The sequence below is a fragment of the Cricetulus griseus genome, chromosome 6 (assembly GCF_003668045.3).
Source record: "Cricetulus griseus strain 17A/GY chromosome 6, alternate assembly CriGri-PICRH-1.0, whole genome shotgun sequence".
Taxonomy (NCBI): domain Eukaryota; kingdom Metazoa; phylum Chordata; class Mammalia; order Rodentia; family Cricetidae; genus Cricetulus; species Cricetulus griseus.
The window spans coordinates 73488452-73515924 of record NC_048599.1 but is presented as its reverse complement, the minus strand read 5'-3'; the positions used below and the strand labels follow the sequence as shown (position 1 = coordinate 73515924).

General features: G+C 44.0%; 1 protein-coding gene across 1 annotated transcript in view; it reads right to left on the bottom strand.

The window, feature by feature from the left end:
* Kiaa1549l (KIAA1549 like) overlaps positions 1–27473 on the bottom strand; it is a 267208-nt gene that overhangs the window by 11667 nt on the left and 228068 nt on the right. The window contains exon 17 of the mRNA XM_035446940.1: positions 8470–8820. Coding sequence (XP_035302831.1) covers positions 8470–8820 — 351 coding nt within the window. The remainder of the gene's footprint in view (positions 1–8469; positions 8821–27473) is intronic.

Sequence of the window (27473 nt, the reverse complement as noted above, 5' to 3'; positions counted from 1 at the left end):
GAAAATACAAAAAGAGAAGCTACAGAGTTGGTGCTGAACAAGGCTGACATTGGCGTCTAGAGGCCGGAGGGCAGAAGAGGAGGACTGATGCTGAGTGTCTTCCTACAGTGCTCTCCTGTTTCCTTAGGCAGGGTCTCCCACTTTATGCAGCTAGTGCTTTATCCACCGAGCCATCTTCATAGATCTCTGAAACTGTTTTGTCAGACATGAAACATGTACTTGAAAGCAGTGTGTCTGGTTGAAACTGGGAGAGAATAGCTTGCTAAATTTGGCCCGTCCCTTATTCCATGACGGTTTCCTACGGCGCTCCCTGAACTCCGAGTTTTGTAGACAGGTTGAAAACCATTGTCCTGCATGTGTTGCTAGCTGTATTTTCACAATTCTTAATAATTCAACAAGTGACGTGCTCTCTTCACAAAATACAGGGGTTCACAACCCCTCTGTCTCTTCTGGCCTCTGATAATATTCAGCAAAGGAGGCAGACATCTATTTTTAACTCTGGATCTTGAAAGACTTATCCCGTATTCAACACAGTTTGCTAGCCAAGAAAAAGCTTTCTATGCTCACCTAATAGTAAACCACTAAGTGATTTGATAAAAGCTTTTTTTCTGAGCTTCTGTTGAGCACTAAAGGAGTCCCCTTTATTAGTGGGCTTTTTCAGGATAAAGCACATCTATGCAGGTCAGTAGACCCCCCACTCTTGTGCTATGTCCTTGGAACTTTGGTAGTCACATATACAGCAGAGATTGCCATTGCCATGGGTGCATAAGCTGAGAAAATCTTTCTACCTTTCCCACTCTGCAAGTTCCAGAGGTTCTAAGTTCTCCTGTCTTGCATCCCAGTTCCTTTTCTGTGTCCATTTAATCTGGCATTTATTGGCTCTTGTGTGATGGGGATCTACTCCCTCTTTCACCACTGTTAGTTATTATTCAAAATCATTGATGGCTTGCAATTCCTAATTCCATAGTTATTCTTGCTGTGCTCAGCTTATCACTCAAGAACACATCTTTTGGGTTTACCAGTGTGGAGGGGTCCCTTTTCTCTGGGCAGGGAAGCCTGGAGACTCAGCACGGAAGACAGCCTTTATAAATGTCCCCAGTATCCAAGGCCAAAAGAGGCTGGATATGACTAAATAGGACAATCTTTGGGCTCAGAAATTTGATTGTGATGCGGAAAGAATGAAGGTGATGCTCCAGTCCCTCTTAGGTTGGGGGATGAAGGATCAGGGCAGAGCCATCTTCCCTGGCAACCTCTGTGGCATGAACACAGACAAGTAGGGATTTCCTGTGAGCATGTATCTACTAAAAAAGAGACAGCTGGACATGTAAACCACAAGGATAGCACTATAGTGATAAAAGACTGACAGGAGCCTCCTAACAGGAGCAAGCTAGGGGATCTTGGGAGCTTTGTATTAGCAGGGGAAGGAAGACTCAATGCTAAACTATCCTCATTAGAAGCTGCATTGCTAGCTTTCTATTACTATAATTACCCAAGAGAATCTATTTATCATCCAAGAAAAGCGTTCTTTTTTATGTTTTGACTTGAAGATTTAGACATTTCAGTCTATGGTTGGTTGGCCCCATTGCATTGGTCTTGTGTTAGTGCATCATGGGAGGTGTCCTCATAGCTAGGAGTGAAAGCGGAAGAGACTCAGGTTCCATCACTCCTTTTAACGGCATACCTCCAGTGATGCCACATCTCTTAAAGACTCTATAACCCATCAATAGTACAATGGGCTGGGGACAATTCAGATCCAAACTACAACAGAAACCCTTATCCAGGGCCAGCAACCCAGAAAAGCATCCATTCTTTTCATTATCCAGTGACAGGTAACTTTGTACTGACTGAATCTTCTAGAAGAATAGTTCTGATCTATTTGAATGTGGGGCTTAACAACTAAAATCTAACTCTAAGAAGAAATGAAACCCATTGTTTATCTTGACCTCTCAGACAACAAGAGCAACTGTCTAAGAGCTATGGGTGGACATTGTCTGAGGCTTCCAGTGCTTCAGACATCAGATGACGTTCAAGCTAGAAAGAGAGCGAGAGACACTGAGACTATAATCCTTATCTCAATATGTCAGGATGCTGAAGCCCAGATAGGTCAACTGACTTGTCAAAAATCACACAGCTGATGAAGCACACTAATTCAGACCTGAGAGTGGGTGGTGTAGAGGGCGGGTTTTAAGCCTGACCCTGATTCTTCACTGACCTTTCACAGCTGCTTGGCCTCAAGAATGTTAATATCTCCTGCCTTCTTTCATATAAGGCATGGAAGAAAACAGGATCCCAGCATGATTTCAAAGCTGTTTACATTTTTAAAAAAATCATATGCATGTGTGGGTGTGGTCAAGCACACCTGTAGCCAGCTTCTAGCAGGTGTGGCTTACACTGTCCCCTACACATGTGTGACCGTGTATCTGTGTGAATGCATGACTCAGGTATGCAGGTACCCAATGAAGCCAGAAGAGGGCACTAGTTCCTCTGGAGCTGGAGTTACAGGTGGTTTTGAACTACCTGATGTGGGAACTGAACGCTGGTCCTCTGGAAGAGCATCAATCACTCCTAACCACAGAGCCCTCTCTCCAGCCCCTCAAAACTAGCTGTCTAGTTTTGAAATAATAATCTGAAATAACTAGGATTTGGTAAGTGTTGACTTTTTTCTTCTGAGACAAAATAATACGCTGGTATGGTAACTGAAATAATCAAGCTTTGTTTCCCTCCCACAGTTCTTTGAATCTAAGGTTCTTTCCATACTTCAGTATCCAGGGCATCCCAACTTCTTGCTTCAGAGAAGGAAGATGTAGGCAGATTGAGGCTTGCCAAGAGTTGATTCTTGCTGGCACTTCAAAAAACAGCTACTAATCACAAAGCCCTTGATTGTGACTATCAACCATTTAAGTCCTAAGCACTTGGGGTCTAAATTTGATGCCATGATAGACAAAAGACTTGGAGGAAGTAAGGGGCATTTAGAGCACTGTTCCAGGACTTGACAAATACCCTTTGATAGAAAGGGAGGCTGGAAGGGAGGCAAGAGAGCCTAGGATGCTGATGGATTTGTTACAGGGGCTATTTCCAGTCTCACCCTCTGGGATAAGGACTTAAATCTCATCAAAGCGTGACATAATCTGAAAGACAGGACCTGTGTGCACCTCTAGGAAAGCTCTGGAATCTGACCTCCACTTCCCACGCAAGAAGGGAGAGTCAGGTGACGAGGGAGTCAGTCCTGCAGGGATAGGTGAGGAAGCTTCTGGAGGCTAGGAGACGGACAGGCGTGGGTATGCAAGCCTCTCATGAGTGAGTGAGAACAGGAGTAAGGGAAGGAGAAGAAGAGGAAAGGGAAGGCAAGCCAGAACTAGTGTGCAAACAAAGTAAGGGAGGAGAAGAGGGAGGGGCCTGGTAAGGACTTCGAAGTACACGAAGGCGCCACTGTCCTCTTTTGGACTAATACCAGGAGAAAATGCGATCACATGCACTTTTCAGGGATGCCATCCAGGGCATGAGGAAAACTGAGACCAGAAATTACAGCCTTCTCCCCAACTCCCCCTACAGGTTCACATCATGCAGAAGCCCAGAAGCCAGCAAGAGCCTGAGCTGACTGAGAAGATGGTGGAAGAACAAAGTTGATTTTCCTGGAACACCCAGAAAAACACTCAGCGAGTATTACGGTTTCAGTATGGCATGTCCCCATAGGCTCATGTAGTACATATTGGTCACCAACTGGTGGTATTTGGGGAGAGGTTAAGGAACCTTCGGGAGATAGGGCTTAGCTGAAGGAAGTAGACGGCTGGGAGAGGGTTCTTGGGTGTATCTTATCCCTAGTCCTCCTTCCCCCTCAAAACATGGGCCAAACTCTCTGAAGCTATGAGCAAGATTCAGTTTTCCTCCTTCAGGCTGTTCATTTGGGCATTTTTTGCCATAGTGACATGGTGGTAACTAATACAGTGGATAGGGCTAGGCGTTCTCCAGATTTTTCTCTTCTCTTCCCATGCAACAGCCTTCCCATAGATTCAGTGACTAGTGATGTTCCTAAGTTTAGTGGAGTATGCTTTGGTCAGATATTGAGAGCTCTGCTAGTTTTCTGGGGCACTGATCAGGGAAGAGCAAAGGCAAACAAACAGCCTTCAGCTCACCCAGGCAAGCTGGTAAGGCATAGTGGCCTGCCTTCAAGGATTCTGAGAGCTGCACAATGTATGGTTGGCAGTGACTGTTCAGAACTGTCCCCTGCAATTACTTACCCACCTGGCCAGATGAAAGCTCAGGGCAGATTCAAATTTTATTTTGAGAAATACAAACAGTGTGAATCCAGGTGCTGTGGTGACTACAAACGTGCCTGATATGTTGGCATGGTTTATTATTGAAGGTTTGGGAGATGACTCTTCTATTTGTAAGGAGGAACACAAATTTGTCAAAACCCAACTTCATCCCCATAGATCTGTCTCCCTTACTAGGCCAATAACAGGAATAGAAAAGGCTCCCCCAAACTGAGTCATCTTCTTTATGAGCAGACCAAACACCAATGTAAAGTAGATATTTGCATTTCTATAAGAGCTAGGAGGACATCCCTATAATTCACATTAGTCCAGGGATGGAAACTGTGTTGCATCAGTGTTAGACAGCAATAGGCTCTAACCCACTCTGCCACCAAAAGCTGTTCACTTGGTCCCTGGATCCATGGATTCCATAGCTTGGGATTCAAATGACTGAAGATGGAATCTACTCAAAAAGAAAACTGAGTCTACACTGAGCACATACAGACTTCTTTTATAATCACTCCCCAAACAATATAGATGGCAGCTATTCATATAGTGTTTGGGTTATGTCATGCTTAGCATTCTAAATAACCTAGAGATGACATAGGAGCATATGAGTAGGTTTCATATGCAAATGAGACCTATGAGGGGCTTGAGTATTGAGTTGTTTTTTGCTGCTTTTTGAGGGATCTTGAACCTGTCCCCTGGGGACATCAAGGGAAACTTGGACAAGTCTCTTCACTTTTCCAAACCCATTTTTTAACTGAGTACTTGGAGTCAGTGATAGTAATATCATAGGAGGGTTGATAGACTAGAAGAGATCATGTCTATACAGCACTTACATCAGTATGCAGTCAACAATGGCAACTAATAGATGGCAGGTGTAATTAGTAGTAGTACAGTTAATTCTTCTGTAAAGTCTAGGAAGATGTTTCAATTCTAATGCATTTTTAAGAAGCCTTATACTCTCAGCAGCAGGAAAGTTGTAGGATAGTTTCATTCCACTTGGCATACACCCATTATGCCTGCTAGCAAAATTGGATTGGTCATTAGGTGTCAAATCCAACTTCTTTATAGATTCAAGAGGTAAAATATGAGCAAATCCTCCCAAACCGCACTGCAGAAATTCCAAGATGCCAGCAGCAACCTTTCCCTTGACATAAATCCCATGAGGCTGGCCCTGGCATATTAAAATCACCAGCTCCCAATTATACCCCCAGCAGAGTTTGGTGCACTTTCCCTTTTTTTCTAAGACAAAAAGTAATCATAGGTATCTTGTTGCTTTTTCTATTGATTTTTACATTATCATAGCACGGGAGCCTCTGCAAGACCTTAGATTAAGCATCATCATCTCCACTGTGTGTTATTGTCTATTTTCTCCTTTCATGGAGACAGAAGACTTCTGTGCACTTGGTAGAGAAAGAACCCTTGATGATGAGTGGGTGCTCTTAGTGTGTTCTGGTTTGACTGTTTGCCTAGAGGTTGGGTTATGCCTCAGACCTTTTCTCTATGAAGCACCCTATTTTCTGATGTGTTTGTCCTGTTCAGCACAATTGCCAACTCCCAATTACAACAGATGCCTGAATGTTCACAAGGCCCACCATGGTTTTAGATGGCTTTATTGAACAGAGGTGTAAGGGCTATGGCAACAGCTAACTTGTCACTGATGGGAAGAACTTTCTTGGTCATCTAAAGTTTTCTTTTTGAAACCCAGAGCCCTCATGGGTTCCTAGAATCAGCCTCCAGCTAGGGGAGTCCAGTAGCTCCCGAGACATGTCACCAAAGTAAAGCAATGTTTCCTTGGGACCCTGAGGTAGGGCATCATGTGCATATCTTAAATGGGCTTAACAGAGTGGAGAAACGAGATGTGGTCTCGGAAAGTGGAAATGGATATAGACAGTAGGCTCAATAACACAGAAGAATTCATTTGATAATAATGAACACTGTCAAATAATTCGATGCGCTGGCATCATGCCAAGCAGTCTACTGATTATTAACCAACAGGTCTAGGGTACTTGCTAAGTGCCAGGACTGTGCTAATCATTTAGCAGGAACTAACAGCCCTCTTACACCACTATGAGCAGACTCTGAGACTCAGAACTAGTCCCTGAGATCATTTGGTTGGTGAGCACCATTCCACTTCTGGCTAGTGATCAAGTTTAGGGATCCTTATACAGAAGCTGGAAATGATTCAGCAACGAGACTGAAATTGGAGGCAATCAACACAAAACAGTAGCCTTTTCCAGAGGGCAACTTCCTAGGAGGGGTATGTAAATGTGTTAAGATTGGAATATTTTATAGATCCCAGGGAGGAAATTCCCATCCGGAATGGGGCAGCTGCCAACTTTATGTACATGATCAGAACACTGTGATCTCAGAAACTATAATATATGAATGTTGATGTGGGAAAGCATTTTATTTATTTATTGGTTTTTTTAGATAGGATTTCTATGTGTAGCTCTGGCTGTCCTGGAACTCCCTCTGTAGACCAGGCTGGCCTTGGACTCACAGAGATCCTCCTGCCTCTGCCTCCCAAGTGCTGGGATTAAAATTGTGTGCTACCACACCTGGCTGGGAAAGCATTTTATAATGGCAAATAATGTAAGTCTGACAGAGACTTTTCCCAGTTTTTAGATCCAGACCCGTGGGAATGTGACTGGAGTGGCCTTGGAATTGTGAACAATTTTTTTTTAAAGAAATGCAGGGTTTCTAAAGTATATCCACCAACATTTTCTGATGGCAATGACCTGGGCATTGCTCCAAAGTATATTGTATCTTTTAAATTATGTTAAGAAGACATATGAGTGGCAAACCAAACCATAATGTGACCTACCTCAAAAACGTTAGGATGCCTACTATCAAGAGAACAGAAAGTAATAAACATTGTGAAATGTGAAGAAATCAGAAATTCATTGCTGGAGAGAATGAAAAATTGTACAACCATTGTAGAAAACAATGCCAGTAGAAAATAGAATTCCATGTGATCCAGCCCCCCTACTCATGGTAGATGGATACCCAAAAGATATTTGTATACCTGTGTGAGTATCAGCACAACCTACAGTGGCCCAAAGGTGAAGATAACTCAAGTCCATCCATACTGGCAGACAAACAGGTACGATGTGGGATGTACATTTGAGTATTATTCAGCTTTAAAATTTAGGAAGAGCCTTCTGATGAATGCTACATGGTATAAACTTGAGGGTTATGCTAAGTGAAACATACCAATCATATAAAGACAAATATTTTGAATGAAGTACATAAAGCAGCCAACTTTATAGACAGAGGTAAACGGTAATTTCCAGGACTATCGAGAGGGAAGACAAGGGAGTCTTCTTTTAAAGAGTATAGAGTATCATATTGGCAAGATGAAGAGTCCTAGATAGTTGTACAAGATGGGAATATGTGACTATCACTAACTGTGTACTTTAAAATGGCTAATACAGAGGCTGGAGAGATGGCTCAGTGGTTAAGATGGCTCATTGGGAGACCAGGGTTCCATTCCCAGCACCCACTTTGGCAACTCACAAATGTCTATAATTTAAGTTTCCAGAGGACTGGACACCCTCTTCTGTAAAATAGTAATGAAACTGTACTTGTCTCAGAGGTTCACTGTACAGACTGTGTAAGATAACTTACACAGGTATACAAATATATTATATAAAGCAATGCCCAGATCAGCACAGAGCATAATAACTCTTATGTACTTAGAGAGGGACTTCCTACCTACTAGGTTATTGTTCATATGTATTTATTTTTACTAGCAGAAACTTAAAACAACTCCCTGGAGTTCCAAAGCCAGAAAGTGGTCAAGGTGGGATTCATAGTCAAGCCACCTGGCTCTCGGCTTGTGTTCTTAGCCACCGGGATGCACAGGCCCTTCATGCAGGGCTCTTTGATGCCTTTTGACATTTAAATTGGGTTTCATGTCTGAAAGTAGAGAAAACAATCAGTGAGTGGAGAATGGGGTCAACCCTTTCAGGAGTGATAGATAGCAGGAAAGGAAATGCCTCTAAAATGGGTTAAGGTTTCATGTAGGGCTCCTCCGGGACTTGTCCTACAAGAACAAGGTTTGGCTGTGGATCATGAGTGAAGTATGAGAAGAGACCCCAGCACAGCTGGTCTCTAAATCCCCACATCCTTGCTTTGGGTCCCTTGTACTGTAGTGGGGACAGTAAACCCAAAGCTGATAGGTAGGTAGGCAGGAGGTGTGACTTACCGGTCGGGGCAGACTATATTGGTACATTTCTGGGCGGTAGGTGGGCACCCACTGCACTCCAGCCCTGGGCCGTGTCATGGTCCCCGGAGCGCTGGTCACCACCTCCGAGTATGGCAGGTGCTGAGTAGAGCCGTAGGCCTCCGGGTGCCGGCTTTGGCCCGCGTGGCCAGCGGATGCCAGGCTGAAGGCTTCCTCTAGAAGCATGTGCATCTGTTGCCGGACTTCGTCGATGGAGGGCTGCGAGCTCAGGGTGGAGGTCTCTGAATGGCCTTTCACCTGCCGCGCCCTGCCGTAGCCCCTGGGCTCATGGACTCTGTCGACATTGGTTTCCTCTATGATCTCAGGTTCAGTCTGTGGGATCAAACAAAGTCCAGCGATTTGTTAATGAAGCTCTTTCCTGCATCCTAAAATGTTCACTGGGACTGATGAAATAATGAGTCCGTGCTAACTTAGGTCATATCCAGTGTGCTCTATCTAGGAATTCCCACAGCAGGAGCAGTCGGCTACAGGACAGATTGAACTCCCACTGCCATTGTCGTCTTCAGGTGTCTACAGCTACATCAGTCCTGCAGACTTGCTAATTAGCATAATAATGAGAAATGGCTTTCACTGATTAAATTAATGGCATTCTCAAAATCTAGATACCTTTGGGTATAAGAATCTGGAGCGTTCAGTAGTCTGTACCCCAAAGGATGGCAAATTACTTTAAATGAGCCCGGATCCAGGTGTTGGTTAAGGAATTCCTGGTTTCCTGATTCCATTTATCATGGAGCGCAACACAGTCATCCTTCTACACAGATGATCTACAAGTATAATGTGACATGAAATAAAAGTCCCAGATGGGACCCAGCACCCTGCTTTCAAGAGCATGCTAGGAGATTCTGTTGGCCTCTCAAGTTTGAGGTCTATTGATCTAGAGCATTCTCTTTCACCTGCACCCACCATTCAGGGAGTAGGGGCAGAACTGAGGGGAATAGACAACTGGATCTTGTTAGCTTCCAGAGAAGTCTACAAGGACAGTCAGTTTAGGCTGCCTGTTGATGAAGGTATGTTGGTAAACTGTATATTCTGCTCTGTGGGATGCCTGTGAGGGCTCATTCTTCACAGTTCTATGGGATGCATGTAAGTGCTTACCCTATCACACTGGCCATGCGCAAATCCCAGAGTACAAAACAGCAGGAGACAAGGGATGGCTCAGGTGATACAGTCCCCTGCCCACAGTAGCTGCTATTGTAAGAGCCAGATCTACGGTGCACTGCGAAGCTAAAAACCAGGGCATTAAAGATGTCCCAGTCTGAAGGGCTGCTTTATTTCCACGTCTTCACTTGTAAAAGGATGATGTATTACCTCAGAGGGCTGTACAAAGATTCAGTGAATGTCTGCGTGAAGATTTAGAACGGGCACAGGGCATGGATACGCTAGTCACCATCAGCAGCCCTCTCAGCTCCATTATTGATGTTATTCATACAAATTATCATGAATTTCAATTACTATGTACGAGGCACCTGGCTGCTAAAATGGACACCGCAGGAAGATATCAGTGGGGAATTCATTCACGCAGGCAAGTCCTTCTCTCAGAGATCACAGAAGTCAGAGCTGTGATATATTCAAGTTTGCACTGGATAGTTCTATGTCTTCTTGACACAAGCTAAAGTCATCTGAGAGGAGGGAACCTCAATTAAGGAAATGGCTGTAAGATCAGGCTATAGGCAAGCCCTTAGGGCATATCTTTTTTTTAAAGATTTTATTTACTTATTATGTATACAACGTTCTGCTTCCATGTATATCTGTACACCAGAAGAAAGCAACAGATCTCATTCAAGGTGATTGTGAGCCACCATGTGGTTGCTGGGAATTGAACTCAGGACCTCTGGAAGATCAGTCAGTGTCTTAACCTCTGAGCCATCTCTCCAGCCCATAGGGCATATTCTTAATTAGTGATTGATGGGGGAGGGCATGGCCCATGGTGGGTGGTACCATTCCTTGGCTTGTGGTCCTGATTTCTTTAAGAAAGCAGGCTGAGCAAGCTGTGGAAAACAAGCCAGTAAGCAGCACCCCTTCATGGCTTCTGCATCAGCTCCTGCCTCCAGGTTCCTGTCCTGTATGAGTTCCTGTCCTGACTTCCTTCAGTGATGGCTTATGGTATGGAAGTGTAAGCCACATAAACCCTTTCCTCCCCAACTTGCTTTTGGTCATGGTGTTTCACCACAGCAATAGTAACCCTAAATAAGATGGTGTTTTAAAAGCACATTCACTTTTCTTTAGTATGGAATTAGTACATACACATTAAGTGAAGAAATTGAAAATACAGAGAGCACAAAAAAAGACATTAGACCTTTCTTTTACTTTCTAGAAGGGACTAGAGTTAAGACTTGACTTGTATATAGCTCAAGATCAAAATTAAGACTCTCCATGTACCTTCAAGACTAGATTTATTAGCAAACAACTACAGCGATCAATATCAAGTATTATTTTTCATTTTAACATATGCAAAAGCAGATCATAGGTTAGTACCTAAAATCATCCCTGAGTCCAAGGACATGCCATTCCACTGAGATGCTGTAGAGAAAGGCTTGTGACCATTGTCTGGGAAATGGGTTTTCTGAAGGCCAGCAAATCTGATTGCTAAGATTGTGCCTAGGGATATCTTCTAGATCACGAGTACAACTTCCAGAAGAAAGTTTATCTATATTGCAGAGAACATTTGGAATTTATTTCAAGCTCCATTGTAAAGGATAGGAAGTTAAATGATTTGCTCCAAGTCCCCTGGAGGGGGCATGCTGCCCTGGGCGTATCCCACTGTGTCACACTGCCTCATCAGTGATGGCTGCTTCTCACACAGGCCCTTCCTCACGACATCTTCAATCTCCCTAATACATAATGGATGCTTAATGCCAGATTACTCCCAGGTGAGAGATTAATGGCACCGAGGTGAGCTGAGCTATGATTTTGCCACCTTTCAGTGGTATGCGTCTGCAGTCAGAGAGTGAATATATTCTAGTGTGGATTTATAATTGTGTATTAGGCAGGGAAAGAGTGCACTTCTTAATAACACACCTTACTCTCCTGTCCTCCTTAAGATCCCTGAGGTGGGGCTGTGCAATGCAGGAGGGGGGCAGGGCACCTTCTGAGTTGGGTTAGTGAGGGGTAGCATTACCTTTGCTGGGGGAACATTTACTTCAGGTTCCTGCTTCCATCAGCCATCACGCTGCCCCAGCAGAAATTAATGCTTGATTTTGACAACAGGGTTTTCACCCTGCACAGGGGCTTCCTTTAATCCAAGTGTCAAGTGTCATGGCCCACGACCTTCAAAGACTCCTGTTCTACCCCATTTCTCAGTCTTTCCTTATCCACAGATGGAAACAAGGCTATCTTCCACCCAGTCTGGCTTATTCTGGATACACTTGTATTTGTTTAATGTCTGTCTTGACTCCCACCCCCACCCCAGACACCAGAGGCCCTGAACCCACTGCACTTCTCTTTCTCTAGAGGCCACCATAAGACACCCAACATTCAATAATACTTTGAGACTTGACCTGACTTTAGAAATGTCATCCAATTCCCCACAGGGTATGTCTGAGGTTAAGATGGAAGGTCCACTTTATCACATTCCCTCCAATGCTAATGAACTGTACGACACATGGGCAAGCTGCAGGGACTCCCTGGGGATCAGGATGCTCTCTGTAGTTCAACTGAACTACTGTCTGACATTTACCATCTGTCCTGGCTTGTTTTATGTCAAGTAGACACATGCTAGAGTTATCTGGAAGGAGGGAACCTCCATTGAGAAAGAGCCACTATAAGATCCAGATGCAAGGCATTTTCTTAGTTGGTGTTTGATGTGGGAAGACCCAGCCCATTGTGGGTGGTGCCATCCCTGGGCCGGTAATCCTGGGTTCTATAAGAAAACAGGCTGAGCAAGCTATGAGCAAGCTGGTAAGCAGCACCTGTCCATGACCTCTGCATCAGCTCCTGCCTCCTGGATCCTGCCTTGTTTGAGTGCCTGTCCTGACTTTCTTTTATGATGAACAGAGCTGTGGAAGTGTAAGTCAAATAAACCCTTTCCTTCCTAAGTTTCATTGATCACCATGTTTCATCACAGCAAAGAAACTTTAACTAAGACCCCAAATCTTCAACTCCAACAGCCCGAGGAAATGCCACATCCCTCCTAACACCAGTCCTGGAATTATCTGATGTCCACTCAGAAAGTTAAACACCTTCCATGCCCTCTGCTTGCACCATGGGTTATAGGTTTCTTTTCATGATGGGACAAATACTGCTTTCAGCCCTTAGTTGTTTTTTAAGGCTTCATTAAGAATACAGCAATTAGCAGGACAGTGGTGGTGCACGCCTTTAATCCCAGCACTCGGGAGGCAGAGGCAGGTGGATCTCTGTGAGTTTGAGACCAGCCTGGTCTACAAGAGCTAGTTCCAGGACAGCCTCCAAAGCCACAGAGAAACTCTGCCTCGAAAAACCAAAACCCAAAACAAAAAGAATACAGCAATAAATAAAACTGTGACCTGGCCCTGATGGAGTATCATACAGGAGAGATAAATAACAACAGTAACAATATCAGCTATCAGTCATGAGTAGCTTACATGCCAGGCACTGTTCTCTGAACTTTGTATACATTGACTCTCCTTACTCTTGTAATAACCTATGTTGTAATAGTAATGAATATGATTATTTTTATTGTACAGATGCACAAATCGAGGCATTGAAAAGTCAAACATTGTATATGTCCATTGTACATATACAAACGGACCTCTTAATCACCCGTAGGTGTGTGCTCTGACAAAAGCCAGAAGAGACTTCTGAGACTAGGACAGAGATAGAGTAATTACTAAGATTATTTCTGAGACCATAGGATAAAAGCATCAGTATGAAACACCTCCAGGCCCCTAAGGGGCACAGGGTCCCAAGGAGCCCCCGAGACTCAGAAACCAGACCAAGAGCTGCAAAAGCAAGAGTGTTTATTGAACGAATGCGCACTCGGGTGTCAGCAATATCGGGAAAGCTGCACACCCCAGCATGGGGTGCAAGCTCCTTATATAGGAAAAAACCGCAGATCAGCATACAGGCAAGGGGCACAAAGTGATTGATTTCAAAGTATGATCTCATGTTAGAGTGGTCACCCAGGTGTGACCTGCTTTTCTACAAAGGAAAAACCACAGAACGTGCCCTGGAAAGTCCTTGATTGTCTGTTGGCCAGCCAGGTGTGACCCAAAGAGGTGTGTCTTGGCGATTGCCCCCGTCTAAACCATAGGATGTGCCCGGGGTTGGGGCCAACCCCCTTGTAAAGGGCCAAGGTCTGTGGGAAACTTTTTCTCTCTGTGAACTAAAATCTTTTAAAACTTTTTCTCTCAGCAAAGTAAAATCTTTCAAGTATATAAACAAAAGTGCTTAGCAGTAAACCTGGCAATAAGCTGTCAATGAATACCAACTGCTCCTTAGTGGATGCGCCACTCTTCTGGGGTTCCATCTATCTCTAATGAGTTATGACAACCAGAGCCCTCAATTCAGGGCAGCATGTCTAAAGCCATTGACTGGCTGTTAAGTGAAAGAAGTCCACAGAGTGGGTTCACATATATGCTGGCCCTGTGAAGAGTCTGTATAAAGTGTTACCTTGCTTAGCCTCACAGATCTGTCCATTTGCAGATGAGGGGGACCATGATCACTGGCTTACCTGGTGTGGTAGTTTGAATGTAATTGGCCCCCATAGGCTCATAGGGAGTGGCACTATTAGGAAGTGTGGCTTTGTTGGAGTGGGTATGGCATTGTTGGAGGAAGTGCGTCACTGTGGGGCAGGCTTTGAGGTTTCCTATGCTCAGGATACGCCCCAGTGTCTCAGTCAGCTTCCTGTTGCCTGCAAGATGTAGGACTCTCAGCTGTTCCTCCAGCATCACGTCTGCTTGCATGCTGTCCTGCTCCCCGTCATGATGATAATGGACTGAACCTCTGAAAACTGTAAGCAAGGCCCCTCAACTAAATGTTTTCCTTAGAAGAGTTGCCGTGGTCATGGTGTCTTTCATAGAAACCCTAAGACCCCTGGTCCTTGCTCCTCCCCTTCACTTGTATTCACTTATGAACGTGCCTTATCCTTTAAGAGAAAAGAAAAGTCTCCCTATATTGGCTGGTGGCTGGCTTGAGTACAGTGTCTATCTGGGGTCAAATCTGGGATAGAGAATATTTTTAAGTGCATTTATCTTGAAAGTTAGCATATTTGCTTCTCAACTTCATATTGAAAAGAATCCTGGGCAGCTATTTTTATAAGTTAATCAAGATATACTTCAATAGAAATTCTAAAAAGAGAAAAAACAATCAAGGAATGACTAATAATAATAATAATAATAATAATAATAATAATAATAATAATAATAAATAGGACACAGAGATGAGCCAAACAAAGAAAATTAAAACCCCTTGTATTCAGACTGCTAGAATAACTGCCGCTAACATTGTGACATTCATGCATGTCCCCCCAGATGTTTCTATACATATGAAAGAGGACACAGAACATGAATATTGGAGTACTTTCAACACACTGCCCATGCCTGACACCTCTAACCCCAGTCCCAGCCAGAATACATAATTCCATATTGGTCATGATAGCTGCATCCCTTCTAGAGAGGGACCAAACTTTGATATCAAATTCTCTGACTTTTGTGACAGAGAATAGGAAGTGGAGGCAGCAACCAGAGAGAGGAGGGGTGTGGAATTGTAGGGTTTTCTGTTTGTTTATTTTAAGACAGGGTTTTTCTGTGTAACAGTCCTGGCTGTCCTGGAACTAGTTCTGTAGACTTGGCTGGTCTCGAACTCACAGAGATCCACTTGCCTCTGCCTCCCAAGTGCTGGGATTAAAGGTATTTGCCAACACCACCTGGCTGGATTGTAGGGTTTTAAGAGTAGGATTTTTTTTTCTAGAAAAGAACAAAAGTGGCCATGATATATGAAGGAGCGAAATTGTGGGGAGAGATTTAAAAAGGACCACAGTCTTAGTCAGGGTTTTATTGCTATGATTAAACATCATGACCAAAATCAAACTGTGGAGGAAAGGCTTACACTTTACAATCTGCTCTCAAGGCAAGTCAGGTCAGGTCCTCAAGGCAGGAACCTGGAGGCAGGAACTGAAGCGGAGGAGGAATGATGCTTACTGGCTTGTTCTCCATGGATTGCTCAGCCTGCTTTCTTAGATAACTCAGGACCACCTGCCCAGGGCTGGCACCTTCTTCTTTTTTTTAAAGGTATTTTTAATTGTATTTTTTTGCAGATTTTTTTATTTGAATTAGAAACAAGATTGTTTTACATGACAATCCCAGTTCCCTATCCCTCTTCTCCTCCCCTGCCACCCCCTCCAACTAAAACCCTACCTATCACATATCCTTTCTGCTCCCCCTGGATGGTGTGGCCTTCCATAGGGTATCATCAAAGTCTATCATATCCTTTAGAATAGGGCCTAGGCCCACGCCCGTGGCTCAATAAATATTCCTCTATGTGGAATGGGCTCCCAGAGTCCACACCTATGCTAGGGAGAAGTACTGAACTACTACAGGAGATCCCGTAGATTTCCGAGGTTTCCTCACTGAAACCCATGTTCTTGGGGTCTGGATCAGTCCCATGCTGGCATCTCAGCTATCAGTCTGGGGACCAAGAGCTCCCTGATGTTCAGGTCAGCTGTTTCTGTGGGTTTCACCAGCCAGGCTGGCATCTTCTACGGTGAGATGGCCCCCCTACACCTCTCACTAATTAAGAAAATGATGCTAGGCTTGCCTATAGGCCAATCTCAGAGATTCTCTCAGTTGAGATCCCTTTTACCAGATGACTAGCTGTGTCAACTTGACATAAAACTAACAAACATAACCACTGAGTTGATATCATATATATGAAAAATATGAGTATAGGATTAGAGATATTTATGAATTACTATTGTTAGCATATATCTGGTTTAGATACTCTTTCAGAACAAACTGGGTTATGATTTTATAAACAGAGAATAAGCACACATACTTATATAAACGTGGATATAAACATATAAGGTTTTAAAAAGTTTATTTAATTTTTACTTATGTGTATGTGTGTATGTGTTCGTGAGTATATGGCACATGCATACAAGTGCCCTTAGAGGCCACAAAAGGGTGTTGTATCACCTGAAAGTGGAGTTCAGGTGAGTGTAAGTCAGTCACCTGATGTGGATGCTGGAAGAACAGCAAATGCTCTTAATTACCGAGCCATTCCTCCAGCCACCATGCAAGGCTTTTAAAAATACACATTCATGTATCTATATATTATTACTACATACAAATATATATATAACATTCTCTGTCAATAAACATGCACTCATAAGGAATAACTTTAAATAATGTCATAACTATGTCATATGGAATTTTAAAATTATAATGAACAATCCACTGTTTTAAATGGTCTTTTGATATCTCACTATATAAAGCAAGCTGTAAAAGTTATCCTTGTGATTAAACTTTGTATATAGTCATGAATTTATCTATAGGTTAAATTTATACAAATGGAATTACTGGCATAGAGAATATGCATCTATTTAAGTTTGGGGTAGTTATGGAATTTCATATGGTATATCACAACCCATTGAAGAAATTGAAACCATTCTTTCTCCATTGAACACAGGGGATCCTGGTCTTGCACTTATGGTACACCCACATAGGACAAGCACCCACAATTCTTATGTTGTTTTCTTTTAAAATTTTAAAAATATTTATTTACTTTATTTTTTTATGTGTATGAGTATTTTGCCTACTTGTATGTGTGTGTGATGTGTTCATTCCTGGTATCTACAGAGATTAGGAGTTGGATACCCTGGGACTGGAGTTACAGACAGTTGTGACCTATCATGTGGATAGCTCTGGGAATTGAACCTGAGTTCTCTGGAAGAGAAAAAACTACTCCTTATCACTGAGCCAACTCTCCAGCCTTCCATGTTATTTTCCAAAGAGCAAGCAAGTCCTATATACACCAAGGTTGCCTGCACAGTGGCTAAGAATCCATTTGACCCCAGTTTCTTTTGAAACCCCATTGGAACAAATTTGAGGGACATTATAGATCTGTTAGGGACCCCAAAGAGTTTCTGGAAACTACTCCACAAACTTAGTCCTACTATTTGGCCTTGGGGAACATTTGTAGCCTAAAGTCTTCAAAAATAAATTAGCAACTAGTTTTGAAAAAAAATACACTAATGATAAGACAAGTTATTGATCAGCAGACAATATTAGGGTCTGTATTCATTATATACAAATAACTTCTACAACTGAATGATATAATATGCTTGAAAATATATTCCTTGAGCTGGGCGTTGGTGGTGCACGCCTCTAATCCCAGCACTCAGGAGGCAGAGGCAGGCAGATCTCTGTGAGTTCGAGGCCAGCCTGGTCTCCAGAGCGAGTGCCAGGATAGGCTCTAAAGCTACACAGAGAAACCTTGTATCGAAAAACCAAACCAAACAAAACAAAACAAAAAAACAAAACAAAACAGAAAAACAAAAGAAAGAAAAGATACTCCTTGAATTCAGTTGTAGAGAGGGAGGAGAGATGAGCAAAGGAGCCAAGACTGTGCTGGGGAAACCCACAGAAATAGTTGACCTGACCTAGTGAGGACACAGAGACCCTAGTTGTAAAGCTGGGGAGCCAGCATTGGACCAAACCAAGTCCTCTGAATGTGGGTGCCAGATAGGGAGGCCTGAGCAGTCTATGGGACATCTAACAGTGGGGCCAGTATTTATCCCTAGTGCACAAATGAACTTTGGGAGCCCATTCCCTATGGAGGGTTACAATTGCAGCCCAGATACATGAAAGAAGGCTTAGGCCATCTCTCAAATGATGTGACAGACTTTGATGATCCCCCGTGGAAGGCCTCACTTGTGGAGTGTGTGGGGGTAGGTTTCGGGGGTCGGTGGGGAGCATGGGAAGATGGGAGGGAGAGGGAACTGGAGTTGATATGTAAAATAGAGAACAATCTCCACAAACTCTATATCTGCCTAGCAAGGGCCCAAGAGCAGGCTGGAGGTGATGGCTACTAAGATGGGCACAGACATGATAAATGGATCTGGCTCCTTGTCTGTTTTTCTTACCACTGATCATGGTCCCGGGTCCCACACAAAACAGTGCAGCCCACCTCCCTCCATTTGATGTGTGTTCTGGATCTCACAGACCCAGAACTGCCTGCCTCAGCAGAAGCATTGATACATTTAGAAAAACACTCCTGGAAAACAAACTCCAGGGGTTCTGCCTTTGCAGAATGCTGGTACAGGAGTAGACAGGCCTTTGCAGCCACTTCCTTCTGAGCCCAAATCTTGAACAGGTCTCTACCAATGACACCGAAAAGTGTGTTGGGCTTCCTTGGAGAGGAGCCCTCCTCAAGCAGTGGGTACTGTGACAGCTTGGCATCTGTCCTCTCCCTTCCTGTGTTCTAGTTTGGTTTGTTGCTGTGATAAAACACTGATCAAAAGCACATCAGGGAGGGAAGGGTTTATCTCATCTTACATTTCCAGGTAACAATCCATCACTGAGGGAAGTCAGAGCAGCATTCAAGGCCGGAACCTGGAGGCAGGAACTGAAGCAGAGACTATGGAAGAATGCTGTTTACTGGCTTGCTCAGCCTGATTTCTCATATAATCCAGGGACACCTACCCAGGGCTGGCACCTCCCATGGTGGGCTGGGCCTTCCCACATCAATCTTTAACCAAGACGATGTCCTACAGACTTGCTTACAGCCCAATCTGATGGAGGCAATTCCTCAATTTAGGTCCCCTCTTCCTAGGTGACGTTGGTTTGTGACAAGTTGACAAAACCAAATCAGCACACCCTGTGTCTCAGCCAGGGGCTCTGGGTGGGATAAAGTCTGTGTCAGGTCTATTGGTTAGACCTGGCTTGGGTAAATCAATTAGTGTTGGCTCTTGCTGTCAGCATGGTTGACACAGAACTGAGCATTCACTTTATGGTGGCACAGTGGGAATAAAAATTATAAACATTTTTCATAACTGGGAAAAGAATTTTTATTTTGCTGTGCTGGTTAATGCAAGGTTGTGAGGGCTGGAACTGCTGCAGTCACTTGTTAGAGAGAAGCAAGCCCATGCCTGAAGGGACCCAGCCCTGTATAATGCAGAAGGATGAAATGATAAATCAATCAAACCGTTCCTGGGCTTACTGTCACCAATGAATTCCCTATTGTTTTAAAACAATTTGAGTTGCATTGGGTTTTCTGCTGCTTTTAGCCAGAGCATCTGAACGGATAACCACCACTTACTATAAACAGCAGTACACCTGAACATGTGTTTACAGCTTCGATAGTGCTTGTGTGATTCAGAGGTATCAATGTGCCCACTCAGCTCAAGAGTTACCTCTTCTGGTTGACATACTTGCTTGTTCATTTTGCTCAATAAACAGAGACACTGCATCTACAGGACACCAGCTCCTATCCTGAATGCTGAGGTTTCAGGCATGAATAAAACATGATTTCTGCCCTTGAAGTGTCAACTGGAGAAATAATACAAATAAACCAACAAGCAGAAGCCAGGGGGTGAGAGTCAAAGACTGTGGGCTGAGAACAACAACAAAAAGATGAGTATCTAAGCCAGTCACATAGACAGGAATAGGGGAGTTGGGAAAGATTGTGGGCAAGAAGACATTTAAATTAAGTTCTGAAAGCATTGCCCACGCCAGTGTCTTTACCTGGAGGGGTATGTAGGGCAATCTCTTGAGGTATTTTTGGTTGCCATGATTGGGAGGGGCTACTGGCAGCTCCCAGGTAGAGCCAGAGATGCTCTCCAACATAATGCATGTGATAACTACCCAGCCCCAAGTCTTAACTTCAGATGAAGTAAGCAGGAAGACAAGCTTTCCATAGAGTGATGAGCACATAATACAGAGCAAGGAAATCATAGGACATAACACTCTTGGGGAAGGGCGTTTGGGTTGCAGCTGATGGGTTGAAACATGAACTAGCAGAACATGTCTGGCTCAGTCAAGCAAGTAAGTCTTGAGCTTCTGGGAACTTAGATTTGAGATCCAGACTCAAAGCTTTAGGAGTTACAAGACGATCTGCAGCCTGAGCATGTGGTGTTGTAGAGGTCACTCAGTCCATGGTGGTGAGCAACGGTGACTAGACTGGGCAGTGGTTGTGGGACATCCAGGGAGTATCAGACCTCCTGAAGGACTTTCTCATCCTTTACCCAAGTTCATTGTCGCAGAAAATCTATACCTTTCTGCACCACTAATCACAACCTGGGACAGGCCCCAGAACTGACTCAGCATGCCCTCTGTCTTAGGGTTTTCATTACTGTGAAGAGACACAATGAGCACACAACTCTTATAAAGTAAAGCATTTAACGGGGTGGCTCACTTACAGTTTTAGAGATTTAATCCATTATCATTATGATGGGAAGCATGGTGGCTGCAGGCAGATGTGGTGCAAGAGCTTGAGAGTGCTACATCTTTCAGGCAACAGAAAGCTGACTGACTGACACTGAGGGAAGCTTGAGCAAAGGAAGCCTCAAAGTCCGCTCCCACAGTGACACACTTCCTCCAACAAGGCCACAGCCCCTAATAGTGTCACTCCCTTTGGGGACCACTCTCTTTCAAACCACCACCCCCAGAGCCTCACCAAGGTTGGACAGTGGAACCACACATATAGAGTTTAGATGCTTATGCCAGTAGAGAAGGTAAAATCGTGCACAGTTAAGCTTTTAAAAAATCCCTTAAACAACCCATGCAGGACTGCTTATATGGCCTTATGTGAAGTCCTATAGAAAGCAGGGGGAAAAAAAGGAATCTGCATGTACAAGATGAACAGACTATGCATTTTTAGCATTATTTTTCTTTTTCTTTGTGGGCCATGTTGTTGAATTTGAATCAGTTAAATGTACACAGACTGTAATGGTTTTACCATATTCAGGAAGTATGATGGATGCAGGGTATGGTGGCACAAGCCTTCAATCCCAGCACTTGGATTATAGAAGCAGGCAGATCTCTGTGAGTTGGAGGGTAGCCTGGTTAGCACAATGAGTTCCAGGCTAGCCAGGGCTACATCATTAGACCTTATTCCTATCTCCTCCACTTAAGTGTGATGGGCAATGGAAGGTACAGTGAATCCCCAGAAGTGTTCTCATGACTACGCTGATACACATTGGCTCCCAAAGGCTTAGTGATCCACAGAAAGGCCAAAGGGTACATATCCATAGAATAAACTAGCCATGGATGGGTGTTCCTAGCAAGACCTGACCTCTGAGTGTAAACTAAAGTAGACCTTTTCTTCCTTAAGTTGCTTTTGTCAGAGCAATGAGAAAAGTAACTAATACGGAAAACTGGTAACTAAAGTGAACCCATTGTTGTGATAAACTTAACCATATGGTCTTCAGACCTCTGGAACTGGTTTGCATGAGGAATGTGGAAGAGTTTGGAACGCCTGACTAGAAAAGCCTTTGAATGCTGTAAGCAGAACTTAATGGGCCGATTTGGTGGGAAAGTGGGGGAATCAAACACCCAGGGAAACATGAAATGGAGGTCTTGGCTAGTATGGGTTCAAAGAGGAACAAGGAATCCACTGGGAACTGGGCTAAGGGCCATTCATGGCCATTCTGGCAAAGAATCTGGCTGAATTCTTCCCATGTTCAGAAAACTTGAGCTAGGCTAACTCCAGAAGTGATGGACTGAACTGTTGGATGAAGGCACCTTAAGACAGGATGTTGATGCAGTTTTACAGCAAGAGACAACAATGAAGCAAGAATATATGAAAAATGTGAATTTGAAGATGCAGACAAGGACATGTGAAAGTAGTGTGTTAAAGGGATCAGCCCCAGTAGACGAGAACTTAGTGCTCTGAACTGAGGCAATAAGAAAGGTGTCCTGGGGGCAGGACTCCCATTCATAGAAGGTTCCAACTACTGATAATGCTAATTAATTCTAAAGGAGAGAGGCTCAGCTATGAATGCTACAGAAGTTTCCGACTGAAGACAATTGCCTAGGAAAATGTTTTCTCAGTTTTAGCCACCAAGTGACCACGATAGCTGTGGTCAAAAGGGCCAGGCTACATCTTGAGCTGTCCTCAAACCATCAGCAGTATCCACATGGTACTGGTTTTGCAGGCATGAGAGGTATGTAAGAGTAAGGGGGTCACAGAGGCTTACACCAAGATATTAGAGAGCCACCGTGTGTGTGTGTGTGTGTGTGTGTGTGTGTGTGTGTGTGTGTGTGTGCGTGCGTGCGCGCATGCATCTCTCACTCTGTCTTTGTCTGTTTGTCCGTCCGTCTGTCTATCTCTCCCTCCCCCTCTCTCTCTGTCTCTCTCTGTCTCTGTCTGTCTCTCTCTCTCTCTCTCTCTCTCTCTCTCTCTCTCTGTGTGTGTGTGTGTGTGTGTGTGTGTGCGTGCGTGCGCGCATGCATCTCTCACTCTGTCTTTGTCTGTTTGTCCGTCCGTCTGTCTATCTCTCCCTCCCCCCTCTCTCTGTCTCTGTCTCTGTCTCTGTCTCTGTCTCTCTCTCTCTCTCTCTCTCTCTCTGTGTGTGTGTGTGTGGTGTGTGTGTGTGTGTGTGTGTGTGTCAGGCAATGTGTGGCAGGGTCAGCATCCTTCAAGGAGATCCCAAGACTACTGCAATGAAGTGTGAAGTGTAGAATCACACTCAAGATATTGGAGATGACAGCACCATGGGATATCTGGCAAGGAAAGCTGCAGGCAGAGTTGAGTCAGTCGAAGAGGGGATATGTGTGCTGCAGGTGGCAGGAGCATGAGGGCACAACTACTAAAGTTCTTTGGAGATCAGATGCCAGACACAGAACTGAAGGATTTGGTGCTTTCTCTGCCAGACTTCTGTTTTTGCCTTGGTCTGATCTGTCTTCGCTATGCCTCCATTCCTCCCTTTTGGAATGAGAATGTTCACTCTATATCAGAACTATGCTACTTATTTTTTAATAATTTATTTTTATTTTATGTACAGTGGTATATTGCCTGTATATATGTGTGAGGGTATCAGATCCCCTGGAACTAGAGTTTACAGATAGTTGTGAGCTGCCATGTGGGTGCTGGGAACTGAACCTGGGTCCCCTGGAAGAGCAGCCAGTGCTTTTAACAGCTAAGCCATCTCTCCAGCCCCGACTACTTATTTTTTTATAGGTGCTCAGAGTTACAAGGTTGCTTTGAGTCTCAGAAGAGACTTTGGACTTTTGAACACTGTTGGGATGGTTAAAGACCACGACACTATTTAGGTTGGCCTAAATGCATTTTTCGTTATGGGATAAACATGAACTTGTAGGGACTAAAGGGTGATGATGTGTTTGAGTGTCACGTTAACAAAAGGCGGGGCTGTCAACTGGTTTGATTTAGGGTAACTATGGAAACTCCACTCTTGGTGTGTCTGTGAGGGAAGACCTATCCCAGATTCAGGCAGCACTGTCCTGTGGGCCAAGGTCCTCAGTGAATAAACAGGCGCCAATGAGCTAAGCACCAGCGTTCATCTCTCTGCTTCTGGGCTGGGGCTGCCATGTGATCAGTGGCCTCTCTCCTCTCACCACGCCTTCTCCTCCATGATGGACTGTATCCCTTCAAACCATGAGTCAAAATAAACCCTTCCTTCCTTCCTTAAGTTGCTTTTGTCTGGTATTTGTCACCACAGCAGGAACTAGCTGCTACCCTCCCCCCCTGCCCCGCCCCATGATATGTATCTTCATGAAACATGTCTCTGGAATGAGGTCTGGTAACTGTGACATTGCCTCTTCTAGGATGTGCCAGGAGATCAGCCACATTTATGAATATTTTCAAATTGACTGCTCACCTTTTAAGCAGCGAACTTGTTGCTCTGCCAGGAATGCCTACCATATACAGATGCCACTTGGCTTATGATGTGGTTATGTCTCAGCCAGCCCCATTATAAGCTGATAACATACCAGTTTAAAAAAGCATTTAATAAATCTGGACTCTCAAACATTATAGAATACCTTAAACATGCTCAGGACACTTACACTACACTAGTCCACAGATGGACAAAAACCATGCAGCAGGATATCTCATGGGTATTTATTGATGGGTATTTTGTAAACACACTGAGCACAAAACCACAAAAGGAACATTATAGAGTATGACTTGTTCACTACTGAGATCCTGTCTAGGAGCTGTGCTTCACTGTGACAGCCAGCATCAGTGGGCACATTGGACCCCAAAGCTTGAACCCAGAGAAAGATCAACACTCAGAATCTGAAATAGAAGTTCTTTAGCATACATACTGTTTTGCCACCACCATGAAGAAAAATGTCACAAGTAAAGCTGTCAGGGCCCACCTATAGCTCCAGAATATGGAACTTCAGGCAAAGCATTTGAGAGAAATCTAAGGGAATTGGCATATAACAAGGAACTGGGCGTTAGACAGATCCCTGCTAGGCAGACACAGAGGGGAAGGAGCCACAGATAATAAAGATGGCAAAGTTTCAGCTTCTGTTTTACCTTTCTTATCTGAGATGAGACAAGGTCTGGTAGCTTGAGACAATGGCCTTGTAGGAATTTCTCTCCCACAAAGAGGACACACCTGCCAGCAGATAGATGCTTTGAACAAGTTCAAGGCCAGGCCAGGCCAGGGTTACAGAAAGTATTGTGCCTATCTGCTTCCCTGTCTTTGTTTAAACTGACCAAATTCAGCCACCAAAGACTCTCAGAACCCCCAGCTCTCAAGGAGGGACTGGAGTTCAGCTTCATGGGTTCCCCCTTCTTCTTTGCAGAGGCCCCTTTTCTGTGGGCCTTGTTGTGCAAGTGTCCCTTTCACCACCAACAGAAGTAGGTTTTCATCTGTTCATTCTGCCTGCTGTGTCTGAGATATTCCCTGCTGCTACCTGTTGTCCTTAAGCTTTCCCCTGCCTTTTAATTTTTTAACTGGCAGAGAAAACATGCAACCGAGACCTCCAGATGGTAAGAGTGGCATTACTTTTGAGAGGCTGACATTCATCCTTAAAGCTGTAGGTCAAACAATCATTTCAGGTGTGCTCCCCCACTGTCAAAGCTTAGAGCTGTCTCCGTTTTTGTCATAGATTTAAAACAAACAAAAACTCCCACAAATATCTCTGGTAGGGAAAGTCAGTTTTTGAAAGGGTGTAGCCCCTGGTAGGTCAACCATGCTCTAGTGGATGGCCTCACACCCATGATTATATGGGTGGCACAAACTGGATGGGGATAAGAGGTTAGGTGGGGTTGGGGAATAGAGGGCAGATCTGGGAGGAGTTGGGGAAAGGGTGAGAGTTTAATATGAGGAAGGAAGGAAGGAAGGAAGGAAGGAAGGAGAGAAGGAAAGAAAGAAAGAAAGAAAGAAAGAAAGAAAGAAAGAAAGAAAGAAAGAAAGAAAGAAAGACAGGGGCTGGAGAGATGGCTCAGCGGTTAAGAGCACTGACTGTTCTTCCAGAGGTCCTGAGTTCAATTCCCAGCAACCACATGGTGGCTCACAACTACCTTTAATGAGATCTGCATGCAGGCAGAAGACTGTATACATCAAAAATAAATAAAATCTTTAAAAAAGAAAGAAAGAAAGAAAGGCAGACAGACATCAGGGATCAGGGCTGTAGCATACTTCAGTGATAAAATGATCAACTAGCTAGTGTGTATGAAGCTTGGGTTACTTACCTAGGATTGCAAAGCAAAGAAACAAATGTCCCCCAAGGGACAAAATAACCAGCTGAGGGGTACATTTTTAATTCTGGGGATGGTTTGAATGTTTCTAGTTCTCTAGAAGCCAAGCCTGCCCCACCTGCACACACTAGGGTAAGCAATTGGATTGGTATGGGAAGAATCGTGGTGGGACATTTCTTTTATTCATGAATTAATCATTTTCTACATAGTTTTCATTCAGAAAATAACATTTTACTTTAAGATAGCCTTTAGAAAGATTTTTAAAAACTATGTGTCTGTGTGGTATGTCATGTGAGTTCAGGTTGCTTAGGAGGCCAGAAGAGGGTGCCAGATGCCGTGGAGCTGGAGCCACAGGGTAGGTATTGGGAGCCAGTTCCCAACCTCTGCAAAGGCAGTACATACTCCCAGCTGCTGAGCCATCTTTCCAGCTCAAAGACCAACATTTTAACTAAGATTTATACTTACAAGTCTAGAGAGATGGTCGGCAGGTAAGAGTGTTTGCTGCTTTTGCAGAGGATCAGAGTTCAGTTCCTAGTACCCACCTGGGGTGGCTCACAATGGCGTATGATTCTAGATCTGCTGACTCTGATACTCTCTTCTTGCTTCCACTCAAGCAGGCTCACACACAAATATACATATGCACATTCAAATGAATAAACAGTAAAAATAAATCCTTCTTAAAGGAGCTAGGCATGACCATACGCACCTGTAACCCCAGGGCAAGGGGTAGGTGGTGTGGAGACTCAGGGATGACTGAGGCTTGCTGGCCAGCCTAAATGGAAAACAGTGAGTTCCAAGTTCAGTGAAAGACTCTGTCTTGGGGGAAGGGTGGGTTGAGGGTGGAGAGTGATATGGGAAGATACCTCAAGTCCTACTCTGGCCTTTACACAGGTACACATGGGTGCAAGCACCTACACACACAGGTGCATATACACATGCACCATGCACAAAAAACATGTGCACGCACACACACACATTTTTTTTTTAAGTTTGAGAGGTTATTTTCCCCTTTCTACATTAGTCTGATAGTCTATTTTCTACCTGCCATATGCATTAGGAGGAATTAAGTTCAAAGCCAAAAATGGTTTAATTATGTAGTCTGCCTGTTAAGAGTGATCAGTTTAGGACATCTTTTTAAAACACGATCCATCCTTTTATCATGAGTGTATACTCTCGGAAAATGACTACTAATTAGGTCACAGTCACTCAGTGCCCTGGCTGATGGAGTGAAGAGGAAGTTCAGAACTGCTGCTGTAAACCCTGGCAGTTCCACACTCTTGAAGTGCTCTCCCCTCTGCAGATCCAACAGTTCCTGCTACACGGAATATCTTTTTTCCTTTACCATTTATTTATTATTAGATTGTTTTCACACAATATAT